This window comes from Monopterus albus, unplaced genomic scaffold, assembly GCF_001952655.1.
Source record: "Monopterus albus unplaced genomic scaffold, M_albus_1.0 scaffold382.1, whole genome shotgun sequence".
Lineage (NCBI taxonomy): Eukaryota > Metazoa > Chordata > Actinopteri > Synbranchiformes > Synbranchidae > Monopterus > Monopterus albus.
In genome coordinates, this window is record NW_018128262.1 from 231,971 (window position 1) to 249,793 (window position 17,823).

The 17,823-nt window shown below is 38.7% G+C and overlaps 1 protein-coding gene across 9 annotated transcripts in view; it reads left to right on the forward strand.

Moving 5' to 3' along the window:
* ect2 (epithelial cell transforming 2) overlaps positions 1-11,549 on the forward strand; it is a 58,467-nt gene extending 46,918 nt beyond the window's left edge. For 7 of the 9 annotated variants that reach the window (XM_020585854.1, XM_020585850.1, XM_020585856.1 and 4 more), the window contains 3 exons: positions 1,357-1,491; positions 5,419-6,013; positions 10,167-10,251. In XM_020585854.1, coding sequence (XP_020441510.1) covers positions 1,357-1,491; positions 5,419-5,982 — 699 coding nt within the window. In that variant the 3' untranslated portion in view covers positions 5,983-6,013; positions 10,167-10,251. Of the gene's footprint in view, positions 1-1,356; positions 1,492-5,418; positions 6,014-10,166 lie in introns of all 9 variants that reach the window. The other 2 variants (XM_020585857.1, XM_020585858.1) reach the window with 1 other exon arrangement.
* Positions 11,550-17,823: the final 6,274 nt, after the last annotated feature.

Below are 17,823 nucleotides of genomic sequence, written 5' to 3' on the forward strand. Positions count from 1 at the left end.
GTCATGAGTAAATTACCTGTCGTTCCCTGAACTCAGTGTGCAGGTCTGGGTGTTTCCGCCCTTAGCCATGCATGTTTTAAAACATCGTTTACACAATGGCGCATCAACGTTAATTGCCTCTCCTAGGTCATTTGTTTTTATGCCGAAGTACTGCCATATAGCACTTCGCGACCCTCGTTTGTCCACAAGTTGCGGGGTGGTGACTGTTACAGCAGCCATTCTCCTCTCCGTGCTCCTCTCTCTCTCTCTCTCTCTCTCTCTCTCTCTCTCCAACGTCTCTGCTCTCTCCACGCTTTCCTCCTGGTTCGTTTGTTGCTCCAGTCCACGCTGCTCAGTGAGCAGAGGACGAGGAAGCTGTTTCCTGCTCTGTCTTCCTCTGTTGCGGGCGGGCGGGCGCTGCCGGTGGTGCTGCAAGTACCGGTCTCATCCAAATGCAGTATAGTACCATTTTAAATGCCTCGGTACCGCGGTACCATACTAGTACCGGTATATCATGCAACACTAGGTCCCAGTGTCAGAAAGTTGGGTCTCTGTCAGAGGTCATGGGTCTTACAGCAGGACAAAGCGAACAGACTTCACAAAGCACCAGAAATAGCTTCAGACAATGTGCTGGAGAGTTGTGAAGTGTCCAGCATGGAGTCCAGATCTAAATCTATGGAGAGATCTCAGAACAGCAGCTGGGGGATGGAACCCTTCAAATCTGAGAGACCTGGAGCAGTTGGCAGAAGAAGAGTGGTCCACAATTCCAGTAGAGAGGTGGAAGCTCACTGATGGTTTCAGGAAGTGACTGATTTCAGTTATTTTGTCCAGAGGGTGTGCTACCAAATATTAAGCTGAGGCTGTCAATAATTCTGTCCAGTCCATTTTTGGAGTTCTGTGTGGAATGGATCAGATTTGTCTTTTTTTTTTCTTTTGTCTGCTTTTTTGTGTTGTTCCCAATGCACAGACAAGAAATAAACATGAGATTACCAAAGGATTTGTGATTGCAACAGTTATCAGGGAGAGCTGGTGTGTTATCTGACAGAAATGCAGGTGTGCCAGTATTTTTGGCTGTGGCTGTAAGACACCTCATAGACAGCTATCATCTACATTACTTTTTAACTTGAATTAGCCTTGTTGTGCATGTTGTAAAAAAAAAAAAAAAAAATTTTCATAAAGTAGACTTTTTACACATCCAGCAGCCTCAGCAGTCCTACATCGTAAGTGCAAACAGCCAAAAGTATTTAGTTACTTAAAAACTAAATGTTTGAAAATCTAAAACTTGCAAAATACCATGTGGCACCTATAACAAAGACTCGCCTTCAACACAGAAGGTATTAATCACTGATTTTCTGGCTGTGTGTGTTTGTGTGCTAGGTGACGAGGGCATTTTCTTTCAGTAAGACCCCGAAGCGTGTAATCCAGAGGGCGTTCATGGCCAACAGTACTCCAGACGAAAAATGCCAGAGGCTGTGTTGTGAAAATCGAATCGGCAGCAGCGCCACTCTGGCTGTAAGTCTGTTTATTTGTCTGTCTGAAGAAAACAGTCTGTCCCTTGGGAAGACAGCACAAGTTGTACTGATGATATAGCCACAATAAGTTAAATTATTTCATTTGTTACTTATCTCTCTGTTAGTCTTGGCCAAGACCTATCTAATACACAAATATAGGCATTTTGCAATAGCATGTAAAACTACAACACGTATTCACACTTTATGAAAAGCACAGGAAACAAGTATGCAATGTAGCCAAGTTCTTTGTGATTGAACAACCATTATCTGTGTGTAATTGGTACATTTTTACAACGTGTTTATAAAATGTCTGTTTTTGTAGTAACTGCATAACACACTGGGTGGCATGACCACAGTGGAAGAGCTTTCTATTGGAGTCACCTGCCTTCAAGTAACTTGATTAAAAAAGCAGGGAAAGGGCTTCTGTTTTTAATGTGCTAGGAGATTTTTGCTTTTAATAGGACTGTTATTTTAGCAGTTTCCTTTCTTAATGCTCCTTTTATTAAATGGGGGAGGTGAATATGAAGATGTGGGGGAGTGGCTAAGAGGTGAGGAAAAGTGAAATTCCCTCATCATTTTTGCTAACCTTTTACTGTGCCTTGTTTTCGGTGATACAAGAATGTTAATGTACTGTGTGTGGCAGCTGCACAGAAAGATAAATATTAAAGAAGATTATAAAATTTCACATATACTAGTTGAGATTAGGGAGTGATAGACCCTCCAGTGTCCTAGTGGTTAAGATGCATGCCGTAAATTCCAAACTTCACTCTTCTGTCCATAGCAGTAAAAAAGAAAAAGATTAGGGAGTACCAGTAAAGACTAGGGGCCATTAAAATAGGTTAATGACTCAAATTCTATGTCTACAAGGACAGAAATGCATGTACATTATTTTTAAAAATCCCATTCATAAAGTCTTATAGCCAACACATACTTCTGTTTTTTATTACTCAGTAATTTGTAAGAGGGCATAAATTTACAAGACTTGTTTCCACTCCCACATTTAGCCACAGTTGGGTGGTGACATGCCCTAAACTGCGATTTATATTCTGTCTACATATTCACAAGGATCTACATGACACATACACATCAGTGTATTGAAACACCCAGTGTAGTATAAACAGAATCACAGTCACATTCATGTACATGTGCATTTTGGTGTGCTGTGGTTATTATATTACCCATACTGTCAATAATTCATTAATTTATGGCTTGGAGGCATATTTCACAATCAACAGTAATTGTGTGCCAGTCATTTTCATTGTAAGAAATCAGTCATTACCTTAGTTCACCTGCAAAGAATTAAAATGACACCTTTGAAAATGCACTGTGCTCCAAATTATTATGCAAGTGACACAACATGATTTCAGTAAAATAAAAATTTTAGGTTTTTCTATGAAGGTTTGTGGCTGTTTTATTGCTCGCATATTGTTTGATAACTGGTATCAGTTTCAACCAAGGTTGCTAATTAGTTTGCCAGATGAGCTTAATTATAGAGAAACGTACTTAAAGAGGCTGTTCCACAATATTAAGCAAGTCACAGCTCTCATGCAGTAGGGGAAGAACAAAGATAAGTCTGAAGATGAAAAGTGTAAAATAGTGAAATGCCATGCAAAAGGCAGCAGTATACGTTGGAACAACATTTCTGGGAGGCAATCCAGCCAGAAACACTACATGAACTTAGAAGTTCAGTGGATGGCAGAGTTGTTAAAAGTGATATCAAAGAATGGCTCGTATATTACTAAGTAGCTTGACATAGTTTTTTATTGCCTTTATTTTTTGAAGAATGTTAATTATTCATGCATGAAATATAATAGATTTCTGTTTTGAGATTATTATGACCTACTGAGTGATTTCAAACTGCAATCTGCATAATAATTTGGAACAATGTATGTTAAGTTTTCAAAATCTTGCAAACATCTGTCATTATCAGTAGTTTCTGCTTGTAACAAAACCCACATTGTGATGTAATTGTTGAGGCAAAACAAAAAACTGAATTGTACTGACTGTTTAGGAAAAATAAACCAAATTAGCACTTGGCATAATAATTTGGAACACAGTGTAAATATAACAATAGAACTGAGGATACAAATGGAGCTTATTTTAAAAAAATTAATTAATTAAATGTACGTTCGATTAGCATATCAACAATTATTGCATCGAATGCAAAAATCATACATAGTTTTGGCCAACACCTAATCGATTCCGTCTTTTACTTTACATTAATTCCCCCCCAATCATCTGGTGTGTCCTGTAATACCGTGAGGAGTGATTAACTGTTTTGTTTCTGCTTTTTCTGTGAACCAGTAACTTAATTTTAAATCCAGCTTCTCGTTTCAAGCCAGCATTGCTGTTGCTGGCTAAAATGAAAACTGCCTAGGGATGAGTTCCAATATAAATCACATTTATATATGAATATATCACAATTTGGTTTTAAATTTTTTTTTTTAGGTTCTATCAATTAAAAAAAAAAAAAACTTAACCAATCTTTAATTTACATTCTATGTTTAGTCTCTTGCACCTCTTTTCTGACACTACAGATGTGCACAGACAAACCAGCTGATGTATGCCAAAGTGTGATACTATAACAGTTATCAAATAATATGGGAGCAATAAAACAGCCGCAAACCTTCATAGAAAAACCTAAAATTTTTATTTTACTGAAATCCTGTTGTCACTTGCATAATAATTTGGAGCACCGTGTATTTTCAAAGGTGTCATTTTAATTCTTTGCAGGTGAACAAAAGTAATGACTGTCTTACAATGAAAATGTCTGGCACACAATTACTGTTGATTATGGCTTAGAGGCATATTTCACAAATTAATGAATTATTGACAGTATGGGTAATATAATAACCACAGCACACCAAAATGTACATGAATGTGACTGTGATACTATTTGTGATGCTATAACAAAGATGGATATATGTTCCAAACTCACTGACAACAGTATTTGTGAGCACAAACCTATGATGAAGGGTGGAATAGCATGTCCTTTGGTGAAATCTTTACTTTCCAAATGTTAAAGAATTTGTGGAGTTTTTGACAAGTTGATGGACAACTGTACTGTTACCTGTCAGATTGTGTGACTTGTAGCAGTGCAACACTAAGTTCACTTTCAGACAACATAAAATGCTTAGTGCATGTAGAACAGCAATGATTTATGCATGTGGTATTTACTGAATGATAAGGTAGAATTAATATTATTTTCATAGTGTGGTTTTTGCTTTAGCTTCTATGGCTCCTGCAGCTGCAGCACAGCCCTCAGTGCAGAACCTTTATTTTTCTTGCACCGAAAGGGAAAATGAGTGAGAACAGGGTTAATGAATGTCAACAGAGCCGTATTAAACATGTTGTGAATACTCCACAATCCTTTAGCACAGTGGATGGTTCATGGTTTAGCTCCATCATTAATCAAAGTAGTTTGAGTGTCAGGTTAGTCTGAATATTGGTCCCTGAATCACATTGAACATGACCAGAAATAATTATAAAGTTAAATCTTTTGTTTCATGAAGCCATTGTGTTGTGATTGAACAAATCTATCCATAGGGGATTTATATTAAACAAACCAATTTGGAATTGGATTCAAATTTGTTAAAATGCTATTCAACCACATCCCTACAACTGTCAGAAGCTAATTTTATTTTTCTTCTAGCAGTCACTGAAATGCTAATTAAACTAACTTTGGTTTAATGACTAGGTTGAAAACAGTCAACAGTCACTCGCTGATTGAAACAATACACTGAAAATTTGAATATGAGCAGAATTTGAGGGTTTTTTTTTTTGTGTTTTTAACCTGGGTTTAATAGTTAGTTCAAGTTGTGAAATCAGCTAGTCAGTACTATGTGTGCATTTTGTATTTAAAACACCGTCATGTCTTATTATGTTAATCTGTGCTCCATATTTGTCTTCCCTCTGTTATATACTCTAGATGTCTCGCTCTACCTCCACATTCAGTTTGAATGATTCTAGCAGGAGCAGTGCTGTGGTACAGCGCTCTAATTCTCTGGACCATGCTCCTGTGAGAGCCAGGGTCCCTGTCTGTATACGTACGCCCTGCAGCCCAGTCCGAAACTCCACCCATAGCCCAGGCCTCAGCACTGCCCCTGAGTTCAGCCAAAGCTTTTCCCCCAGCTACTGCCCTGGCGCCCAAGAACCCAAGTCCATCCTTGATGCTCCATTATCAACCCAATCATCACAACCTCAGTCAAGCCTCATCACTTCCCAACAGTCCACCTCTTCAGCCCATCACACTTCCACTTCCATTTCAGCTATCCAAAACGCCACTCAGCCCCGTTCTATACACCCCCAACCAAAATCTAGCCAGCATGCATCCAGACACCTTCCATCTATAGGGTGTCCTCCAAGGTCCCTGGTTCTTCCACCTGTTAATGTCATAGGGGGGACCTCTTCTGAGTTATGCAGAGAGCCCCAAGTCCCTTTGGACCCATGCAAGGCTGTCATGACCAGTCCTCGCAGGGAGACTTTGCTCTAAACCATCGCTAAGCTCAGTCCAGGAGTCTCATGTGAGCAATTATTATTGTCTTGTCTCAGATACCACTTTAATTTCTCATTAATCCTCACTAGCTGGTGTACACTCTGTTTTGTGCTTTTAACATCTATTTACCACTGGTGCATTTGTAGTCCCAAATCAACTCCTTAGAAGCTGAGACCCTGGGAAAATGATGTATCAGATTAATTAGGATGGCTCCGAACTCAAATGATTAGATACAATTCAGTTAGAAATATTTGAATAGTGTGAGTGTCATGCATAACCCACTTGAAATTGGCATATGTGTAAAGAACAGTGATTCTATGGGTTGATTTGGAATAGCTCTGTTTTTAACACTCACCCAAGTTACTAATTGGTGGTGGCTGGGAATATTCACTGGGTGGCTGAGTCCATTGCAGCCATATTCATCAAAAGAGTGGTAGAGAGCTGGGAAAGGTGTTGTGCAGGTGGAAGCCTGCTTTCTGTCAAGCGAAAGGGCATCTTTATTATTTTCTGGGTGTTTGCTACGTTACTATTGAGTGTAGGTCCATAAACACTATAAAGGGTTGTTGGATTATTAAGCATTCAGATGCTACTAAGTTAGTTTGCTTTTACAGATATTTGTTTCAATCCAAGCCGCTCCTTTAGAAAGAACTTCAGTGACTAATATAAGAACCAGTTGAGGAAAATATCAAGATTAAAAATCTAAATGTCAAGGCATGTCTTTAATTTTGGATGTTATACTCTTTGTGTGTTTTGGCTAGCTTACACAAAAATGGCTTACTAATATTAAAATGTCAATGCATTCATAGGAGTAAGGCAGCCTTCTCATCTGAGCTTTAATGATAGGTGGCACATCACCTGTAATCGGTCCTATATTTTAGCCATTTGTGGTGGCTGAGTATATTACTGTATGCCCTATATTCATCTCAGCCATTTAACCACTTCTTAGTTGTATGAATACTGCACTACCTGTATCCATGCTTAAGAAATTTATTTTGATGTAATAGAAGGTTATCTATTTTGCATTTGGGTTAATGGTTTAAACAGTAGACTACACACAAGCCTGTGATTTTAAGAGGAAGAGACACACTGAGGTTAGTTAGTAGGGTAGTCAATTGATAGTTTATCCATGTTTACATTATATGAAACTGAAAATATTTCACATTTAATAAATATCTTTGAAGTCACTCCACTGATAAATGAATATTATTACGTACACATACAGTCCAATCTATTGGATGATGAGATTCTGCAGTCTACTTTAATGATGCCTGTAATGTTCAGGTTCTTTCTCTCTTTTTTTTTAATGCCAGTCATAGAGGAGTTGTGCTGTGTCTTCACCAAAAGGGTTTAACTGCCTTTTTAGAGACAAACATGCCATGTAACCAATATGTTCCCATTTTAATCAGTCCAGTTGTCTACACCTATCACTCATGCTTTGCGTACATATTTTTACACTTTAGTCTGTGTTTTGGGGGCTATGTGTGTAAAACTCCACAGAATCCATCAATCCTATGAAAGCTCATGAGTTCAAACTAGAATTCCACCAAAATTGAGTAATAAATCAGCACAGACCACATGATCTGTCATTTGTTACATTAATACTACTGCAAGTTCTTTTTAAATTATATTTTTATTTTGTTTTACCATGGGCTTCATGATCCAGTTTTGTACAAGACAAAAGTGTTTTGGTAGCTTCCTCTTTATGCTCAAACACGAATGTAGCGCAGGATTCACACAATATGCTACACACTGTACATGCTACATGTTTGGTGTAGACATTGTGTTGGCTAAATTATATGTTTTAGGACTGTGGTCAGTGGTGGTGTTGTACTGCACTGCAGTATATGCAGGGCTGTTTCTAATAATCAGCTCACCTGTTGAATGTGAATAGAGAGACAGTCTATGCTAACAATATGCATTGGCTCCCCGGCTACTATGTAAGTGATTAACAAGTATTAGAACTGTATTGATTTTTAAACTGAATCAATCTGTTTTGTAAGATTTGCTTCAGATAGACTACTGACAAATTCAGAAAGGCATATGATGCAGTGTTACTACACCTCCACTGACCAATTCTCTTGGAGCTAAAAGTCACAAGTAGTGCTGCTCTTCACAGTGCCTTTGTGCCTAAAGTTTCTGGTGCATATAGCAGTCACTCATTTAATTCTACCACTTTCATCTTATCGCGTGCCGTCGTGTTTTTTGATATTTCATGAAAAATTCTAAAATGTTTTCATTTTAAAAATTTTATTTTAAAATGCATGACAAGTGGTGCAAAAAGTGAGGGAATTTAAACACTAGGAGTGGGATTGTGTACATGAGTACATAACGTATGTACATGTTGGCCATACCGTAATTGTCTAGGTAACAAGCTGTCATTCATGCTGGATAACATGGTCTCTATGTGCAGCCAGCTATGAGACGAGTGCACAAGGACTGTGTCAAAAAAATGCAACCCCGAAAATACAGGCCTACTACAAAATATTACAGTAAATAACTTTACTCTTATATATGAATAGTGCAGTACCATCAAATTCAGTTCAAACATCAGAGGTGTCCTCTTGGTTATACTACCACTTTTAATTTGGAAAAAGGGTTTTTGCATAATTTTGAGGAATTTTTATTTAGGGAAACTATTCAGTAACTTATATAATGCGTCACCAAAATCACTTCTGTAGCATATTTGTCTTAATTTAGCCAATAAACTAATTGCCTTGGGGCACAATGTGTCTTTATGGTGGACCAACCAGAATTTTATATAATTATTATGACAAATTAATTTTCATGTTATTAATCACATTATCAATCTTTAGTCTGAAAGATGAGTTCTCAAAACATGGATTTTATTTCTTCAACAGAAAGGAATAAGGAGAGCAGAACTGAATTTTATGAGTTATTAATCTAAATAAACAATAGACAAAATGAATGCTGGTGCAGTTCAAATGGCAAACAATGATATAACAGAACCAAGGATGAAATTGAGTATGAAATGTGGATTAATTTGGCTTGACAACTATGGCTTATGACTTATGAAAAAAGTTATTAAATGTAACAAGGGAGAATTGTGGACAGTGGGATTTAGCATGAATCATAGTGTAAACAACACCATCCTGGTTTTATAGAAAAAGATGGCTCTTCTCTACTTTTGGAGTCATTTGGACCTTGGATGATGGCACGGTACCCTGATGTGGTTTGGTTCGGCTCAGTGTTCCAGAACAGCTTGGGGTGGCCTCTCCCTGGGGTGTTCTTTGTCACTGGGCTGGTAGCGTAGGGTCTGCTGGTCAGAATTTGGGATTTGTTTCAGCAAAAACTAAAGATTTGGTATGGCTTTACTTGCAAAGAAGAAAAGTTCAAAAGGAATAAAATTTAGTCATGTTGGAAGTAACTAGAAAAAGTAAACTTGACTGAGTGTCTGCATGATATATATTGGAAGAAAGGATGATCTTTTGTGTTTGTGTTCACTAACCAAATCTCAATTAGAATTTTTTTTTTTTTTTTTTTTTTTTTTTTTGCTGAGCTTAGTAATGACAGGTGTATAATGAAGGCTGGATATATTTACATTGTGACCAGTGCCGCCCATGACCTGGCCTTCCTCTTCAGTGAAAGCAGCCTGTTAATCTCTTCATTCATTCAGTCAATCATTCATTCATTCAGCTCTAATTATGCTCCATGTTTCTGAAGCCCTCTAGCACCACTTACATGTAATCAGGGTTGCATTCACTGGCTACTATTCATTGGCTGACATAAACGGAAGAAGGGGAAACACAGTGCCTCTGCCCAAATGCTTGTAGAGACCACTGTGTGTGAAATCCAAGTGGGAAGCTACTGAAGTGTGATTGTGTTGGCAAAGGTTGCCTATCTTGATCAATTCAATGACAAGGTTTGACTTTCAAGGTAGAGAGGCATAAGCTTTTGTTGTTTAGCGATCAGTTTAATAAAAAAAGATTCTGGAGTACCTATATCGAGCTTGTTCTTCATCCACACGTGTTCTTGCCTGCAAGCTAGACAGCTCATATAGCAATCTACCTTGTTTCACAGGCTTTTAAATGAAACAAAAATTTGAGCTGAGTTGTAATAAACTAGAATGACCCTTTAACAATACAGTGGGTCTTAACATTTTAACTCTGTTCTTCACACACATTTTGCTTTCTCTTAGTCATTTCTCTGATTTCTATTTGCAGGCACACCATTCCCCCTCCATGGTCAATCTGCCTTCCATATTTGAAAAGAAGTACCACACATTCAGTCGTTCGACCACCCACCTCCTCTGAGAGTCTTCTTTTTGGGAGCACCAGCATGGGTTGACCTATCTCTTCTTTTTTGCCTTGACTGCCACAAACAGCAAGATCTGACTGGGCAGGTCTGTGTGTATAAAGTTAAAGCTACATTTAGTATGGTAAACTTGCATTTGTCCATACTGGATCTCTTCACAGACTTCCCAAATTGAGAAGAAATTGCATGTAGCCACATTCTGAAAAATGCACTGAAGCCAGGGACGGCATTCTGCCAGTATCAGAACTGTCTGCCTGCTTCCTGTAGTGGCTAATTAGGGGTTAAAGAATAAACCCAACTGTTCATAACTGTGAAGTCTGTCATGTCATGTATCCAGCTAAAATCGGTGTATGTTACTGAGAAAATAGCATTTCTGATCTGCACAATGCACAAGTTAGGTGCATCCAAACATACATCATGCTTGTATTAAGACTCTCACTAAGAGCCAACTGGAATGGTACTACACTGTGATAGGGGCTATATGTGCATGCTTACCACAGGATCTGGTAAGGTTTGCCTTACCCTTAAAAAATGAAGGATTGCCTACTGTTTTTCTTTGTGTATTGACATAATTTGTTTTTAAATGTTCCTTACCAGACATCTATCACATTTTATATTCACGTTGTCTGTTCAGATTCCTGATTTGTCGCCGTTAAATGAAGTGTTAACGCTACCTGTAAGCCAAGGAAACAAAATGTCATCCTGAGGTTTAAATGGGGGTTTCCCAGGATGCTAGTTTTACTTCAGTCTGCTTTTGGCAAGTAAATTAATAAAGATAAAAGGTAACAAATGCAGGATGTTAAGCTCTTTGAGTTTTATGTTCTGGGTAAAATTTCAGGGTTGCCCTCTCTTGCCCTTTTCTGTCATGGCTATTTTTAACTTTGTAAGCGACATATTAACTGACACTTAAGGTTATTTTATTGTAGCAGTATAGATTCAATTTCACATATAGTATTGTATATTGTAATTAATCCACCTTCCTTGTGTAAACCTTTCTTTGCTTCCAGCTTTTATAAAGCTCTGATATTAACATTTTAAGAGATTTGGATGAGAGGAATAAAAGCACATGCTCTTCTTCCCTGTACACCTGTCCACATTTTAAAAGATGTTTACAGTGTGTCTACATTGTCTGTGTTCAAGAAGGGGATGCTGCTTCAGTGTAAATATTTATCCTTGATCAGTTTTATGCCTGTTCTATTTTTTCTCCACTTTTATAACTGTTGTTTCTCTAATGCAGTTTTCATTCACTTGTATGCAGCCTTTTGTCTCTGTATTAAATGCACTTAATCCATCTTAAGATTTAAACTTTTTTTTACTCCTGTTTTTTTCATTACCAGAAAATAAAACATTTTCATTCCATTCATTTGCAGGGGGAGCTGACTAGATATGGCAAGTCTTTTGTGTGAGAATAAATTATTTTATTTTCTCTCTATGTCCTGTCTGGAGTCGGGTTTTCTGCTGTGTTTGTGTATTTATGTGGGTGGTTGCAAAGCCAAACAAAATGCTCAAATGTTAATTCTGATTTTCTGCAATTCTGAATCCTACTGCAATAGTCCTTATTTTCAATCTTTCATATGAGTTTTCCAATTAAACTGCTTCAGAAAGTCGATGTTTGGATGTGCAAAATATCAGTGGACTTTACCAATTGTTTGGAATTTTTGAAGGGCTGTTTTTACTTTGTATACTGCTTTGAAGAGAGCTCATGAACTCATTCGGTGCTTCTTACTTTACAGTGCCTTGCGAAAGTATTCGGCCCCCTTGAACTTTGCGACCTTTTGCCACATTTCAGGCTTCAAACATAAAGATATAAAACTGTAATTTTTTGTGAAGAATCAACAAGTGGGACACAATCATGAAGTGGAACGAAATTTATTGGATATTTCAAACTTTTTTAACAAATAAAAAACTGAAAAATTGGGCGTGCAAAATTATTCAGCCCCCTTAAGTTAATACTTGGTAGCGCCACCTTTTGCTGCGATTACAGCTGTAAGTCACTTGGGGTATGTCTCTATCAGTTTTGCACATCGAGAGACTGAAATTTTTGCCCATGCCTCCTTGCAAAACAGCTCGAGCTCAGTGAGGTTGGATGGAGAGCATTTGTGAACAGCAGTTTTCAGTTCTTTCCACAGATTCTCGAGTGGATTCAGGTCTGGACTTTGACTTGGCCATTCTAACACCTGGATATGTTTATTTGGGAACCATTCCATTGTAGATTTTGCTTTATGTTTTGGATCATTGTCTTGTTGGAAGACAAATCTCCGTCCCAGTCTCAGATCTTTTGCAGACTCCATCAGGTTTCCTTCCAGAATGGTCCTGTATTTGGCTCCATCCATCTTCCCATCAATTTTAACCATCTTCCCTGTCCCTGCTGAAGAAAAGCAGGCCCAAACCAGGATGCTGCCACCACCATGTTTGACAATGGGGATGGTGTGTTCAGGGTGATGAGCTGTGTTGCTTTTACGCCAAACATAACGTTTTGCATTGTTGCCAAAAAGTTCGATGTTGGTTTCATCTGACCAGAGCACCTTCTTCCACATGTTTGGTGTGTCTCCCAGGTGGCTTGTGGCAAACTTTAAACGACACTTTTTATGGATATCTTTAAGAAATGGCTTTCTTCTTGCCACTCTTCCATAAAGGCCAGATTTGTGCAGTATACGACTGATTGTTGTCCTATGGACAGAGTCTCCCACCTCAGCTGTAGATCTCTGCAGTTCATCCAGAGTGATCATGGGCCTCTTGGCTGCATCTCTGATCAGTCTTCTCCTTGTATGAGCTGAAAGTTTAGAGGGACGGCCAGGTCTTGGTAGATTTGCAGTGGTCTGATACTCCTTCCATTTCAATATTATCGCTTGCACAGTGCTCCTTGGGATGTTTAAAGCTTGGGAAATCTTTTTGTATCCAAATCCGGCTTTAAACTTCTCCACAACAGTATCTCAGACCTGCCTGATGTGTTCCTTGTTCTTCATGATGCTCTCTGCGCTTTAAACAGACCTCTGAGACTATCACAGTGCAGGTGCATTTATACGGAGACTTGATTACACACAGGTGGATTCTATTTATCATCATTAGTCATTTAGGTCAACATTGGATCATTCAGAGATCCTCACTGAACTTCTGGAGAGAGTTTGCTGCACTGAAAGTAAAGGGGCTGAATAATTTTGCACGCCCAATTATTCAGTTTTTTATTTGTTAAAAAAGTTTGAAATATCCAATAAATTTCATTCCACTTCATCATTGTGTCCCACTTGTTGTTGATTCTTCACAAAAAATTACAGTTTTATATCTTTATGTTTGAAGCCTGAAATGTGGCAAAAGGGCGCAAAGTTCAAGGGGGCCGAATACTTTCGCAAGGCACTGTAAAAATTACTGCAGGTAGTGCAATGTAGGCCTAACTTCACGTTAGTGTAGTAAGTTTGTGGATCCCCCTAGCCAAAGTGCACTTTTCTAGCTTCCCTTTCCTTCTTAAAGCAAAGCTGCTGTTATCAATTTGCTTTTGAACCACCAGAAGCTGTTGGCTCTTTGAAGAAAATAAACGCTTTCCTGAAATACTGACAAATGGGCAACTCTGGGTAGCCAGCAGGTATTGTCATAATGGTTAGATTCTGGTTGTATATTCTTGTAACAATGAGACCAGACTGTTACACAAGGGTACCGTAATTGTTGCCTTTATTATTGTGATTACTTATTGATCACTGTATAATGAAATCTTTAGCTTGTCTTCTTCAGTGAGGTCAGAATAAATTAGACCAGAAGAGTTTCTCACTGTGGAACCTGCCCTGTTAACTTGAGTCAGGAGTTAGTAAACCTCAACTCCAGTCAATGAAACCAGGTTGGAGGTGTTGGTTAGAGATTCTTTTAATTATACAAACATTTTGAGCTTGTTATTCACAAGTAGAATCTGCTTCTTGGGAGCATCTTGATTTGGGGCTGCTTTGCTGAATCTGGGCCTGGACAGCTGCCATCAAGTGGTTTGAGGTACGTTATCTTACAGGACAATGTCAGGGTGGCTGTCCATTGGCTGAAGCTCAGTACAAGTTTTGTGATGCAGCAGAACAATGACCCTGAACACTGTGACTTCTTTGTTCAGTGTCACTGAAACAAAGAAAATCCATCTTTTGGAGCAGCCTGGTCAGAGCCCACACTATAACCCAACTTAAACAGTGTGAAAAGATCTAAAGAGAGCAGTTCACACTGGACAGCTTGTGCAGGCCTGATTCACAGTTACCAGAAGGTTATTTCAAAAGGAGGTTCAACCAATTATCTTATGCTTGGTTAGGTAACATATGACAACTTGTTGAAGTGAGGAAAGTTAGTATCATTCACTGAGGCAGGCATAGCATAAAGCGCAGTTTGAAAGTAGAGGGAGGCATCAATGAGCAGACGTAGCAGGATTGATTAGGATAATTCTCCTTTATAAAGTAGGTTGCAACATGTATTGAAAACATTAATCATCAAAATAGGAGTGGCAGCTAGGGTGAACACTGTTCCGGAGGCATACATCAGTCAGACTTTCAGAAAACTACAGTTTGAGTATTAAAGAATGTTTCATTATACTTCTCTTACTATCCCTGATGAGTAACAGTTGGTTTGGGTTGTCAGTTTTGTGTCTGTCAAATAAAAACTCCAACGATCAATTTAAGCACCTTTGTTTTGTTTAAGAGAAAATCCATTAGGGAGACAAGAACTCATAACTATTCACAGGTGCCATGATAAGGATTGTGATTCATGGAGCCACCTAGCTGCCTACAATACTGTATATCGAGGCCTCCTGTACCAACCCTCTAGCTGTCAGTCACCAATGTGGAAGGAAAGAGGAGTCGGTTGAACTGGCACTGGGAGACCATCAGCAACCTGTATGTGATACTTAGACAAATATGAGATAAGATTCTGTATGTGTATTTGCTTATCTTCCTGCAATGAATTTGGCCAGCAGGTTTTATCAAAAACTCCTTGTCTCTAAAAATATTAGCATATTAATATTTTGTGGGAGAATAGCCTGATAAGTTATATTGAGATTTTACAGATACCGATGACAAAAATAAATAATTCTAACCAAGTTCCTCTCTCCATAACATCTTTCAATTTTTCTTGCTCATCGGAGTAAAAGCACACACCATCTGTCAAAGGTGTGATTGATTTATGATCCTAACCCCCACCCACTTTTCCACACTTGGCACCACCCCGGAACCCCGCCCCCCTTCTCCCACATCCTCACATTAAATGTTTTTTAGAATAAGGTCTGTTTAAACTATATTCAATAAAGCTCTGGTGACTGCAGGCTCTTCCCCCGCGGCCATAGCATTTTAGAAGCAGCATGGTCAGAGACCTTCATGCAGTCTTTTCAGGCTACAGTAGTCCTAATGGCCAAAAACTAAAACAGCAGTTCGCCAAGCTGGAACACACTGGGATTGTGGTAGCCATTTGCAGTGTTATTTGTTTTCCACAGCCCCCTTCCAACAGTGGCTAACCAACAGTCACCTCGACAGCCACACGTGATCTGAAATCTTGACTGAAGCCCAAAGATAACCTGCAGGTATGTTACCCCCATAGCTCACAATAGGTCAGGGTAAATTCCAGGGGTGCCCGCACTTTTTCGCCTTGCGAGCTACTTTTCAAAGTCAAAATGATTGACTTGCGCGCGTGCACACAAAATAAATGTAGGAATGAGTGTCTAGTTTTTATGAACAGTCTGAAAGTGCCGCACCACATTTCCCTTCGGAATAGTGACGGTAGATTGGTAGATCAAGCAAACGCACTTCGAATATAACGTCACGAAAAAAAAGTCCTCCCATTCCACATGGAATGCTTTCGGTACGTTTTCGGTTTCTTACTTGATTCGGCTCCCCCACTCATTTTATACCCTTTAGTAGACATTAATTCGAAGGCTGACAAGGTAGTTCACTCACTGGAGTTTTGCAGTAGCTCGTGCGGTTGACTGTGCATGCCTGGGCCCCCTAGCGCGACACCTGAAGTCGACTGTAAAAAATCTAGGGGTGATGTTTGATGGTGACTTGAAGTTTGACAAGCAGATCAACTCAGTTGTGAAATCTAGCTTCTTCCACCTGTGGCTGTTAAGCAAGGTCAAGTCATTCCTTTCTTTTAAATCACACCTCTAACAAAACTATCAAGGTTAAACTATGTGGTGGAAAATACTAGCTTCCTATAAGTTAAAAAAGAATTACACTCTTTATCCTAAATTTATTCCTTACATATAACTAAACTATCTGGTTTAAACACCACTGAAATTAAACCCTGTGAATTATTTAATTAAACACCTGTCAGTCTTCAGAAAACATTGGCCTATACCTGTATGATGGCTGTCACACCTAATGTAATAAAAACCTTTCGATGTAATAACCTTAGTCTGTGGTGGTGGTGTTGCACTAGAAATAAGGCCTTATGATATACAGGTGGCCTTCTGTCCTATTCCCCAATATGGAAGCAAGGTGTCAAATGCGGACCGGACATAGAGTTGGAAACATGATTTATCAAGGCCATAAATCCTCCACCTAGATTGACAGAAGGGGTATTTTATATCTCTCTGTTAGTAATTATTAGTTGGCCAGGGTTTTATTTTTTATTGTTTTATAGAGTGTTTATGCAGATTTTGTTTTTAGTTGGGTGTATTTTCTGTAGCTTTTGTTAGCAGGACGGGGTAAACGCCCTGTCTGAGGCCTGTATTTACTATGCAATACATTGACTGTTTAGTATATTTACATTTACTGGAGTATAGTACCTAAAAGTATTTGTTTATGATTTTAATATGGTATTTTTTCTATAAAGCTTTTAGCAGTAACACATTATTTAATTTGTTTAAATTGAGTATGTTTAAATGGATGAGGATGATACCAGGGTGAAATTATGTGGGGTAACGATGTTGGAAACCAGTAAACACAATAGTCTTGTCTTCATCCATTACAAACGGCACATACGGTATATGCAATGTATTTTACTGCATGGCATTCTCCAAGCAACCACTAGGGACACTATTATGTAACCTCTAGGAACAAGACAATTGTAACCATTTTGTGATAATTTTTACACATTTTTGTAGTCATTGTGCACCCAGTTTTACTTGTTTGGGTGTCTCAGTGTTAGCTAATGGTTCTGCATCTCTTTGTTTTGTCTCATATTTACCCGTTTTGTCATTTGCAGTCTTTATAGGCTTATTCTTTTTCTTTAGTTATTCCGCAACCGAAATAACCTTGGAAATCAACTGGACTTGGAATTCTAGATTGAAGACGTTTCACCTCTCATCCAAGAGGCTTCATCAGTTCTGACTGACTGGTGTTGAGTCGGAGATATTTATCCCCCTCGGTGTGGTTTCAGTCCTTAGAAGGCCAACAATGTCCATTAACGACTGAGTCGTTACAGCCCAGCCCAGTATCAGTGAGGGTCGTTACCTGTCTTTGGATCCTCCCCTGTCAGCCGACGCCTATTGTCCTGGTGGGCATGTTTGGGCAGAGATCTCAAAACCGGGTTGTAGATGGAAGACAAGTTGTGTCTTAGTCCACCACCCCTATTTAGTGAGGGGTGTTCTATTTTTACGAAAATAGCTTCCTTAAC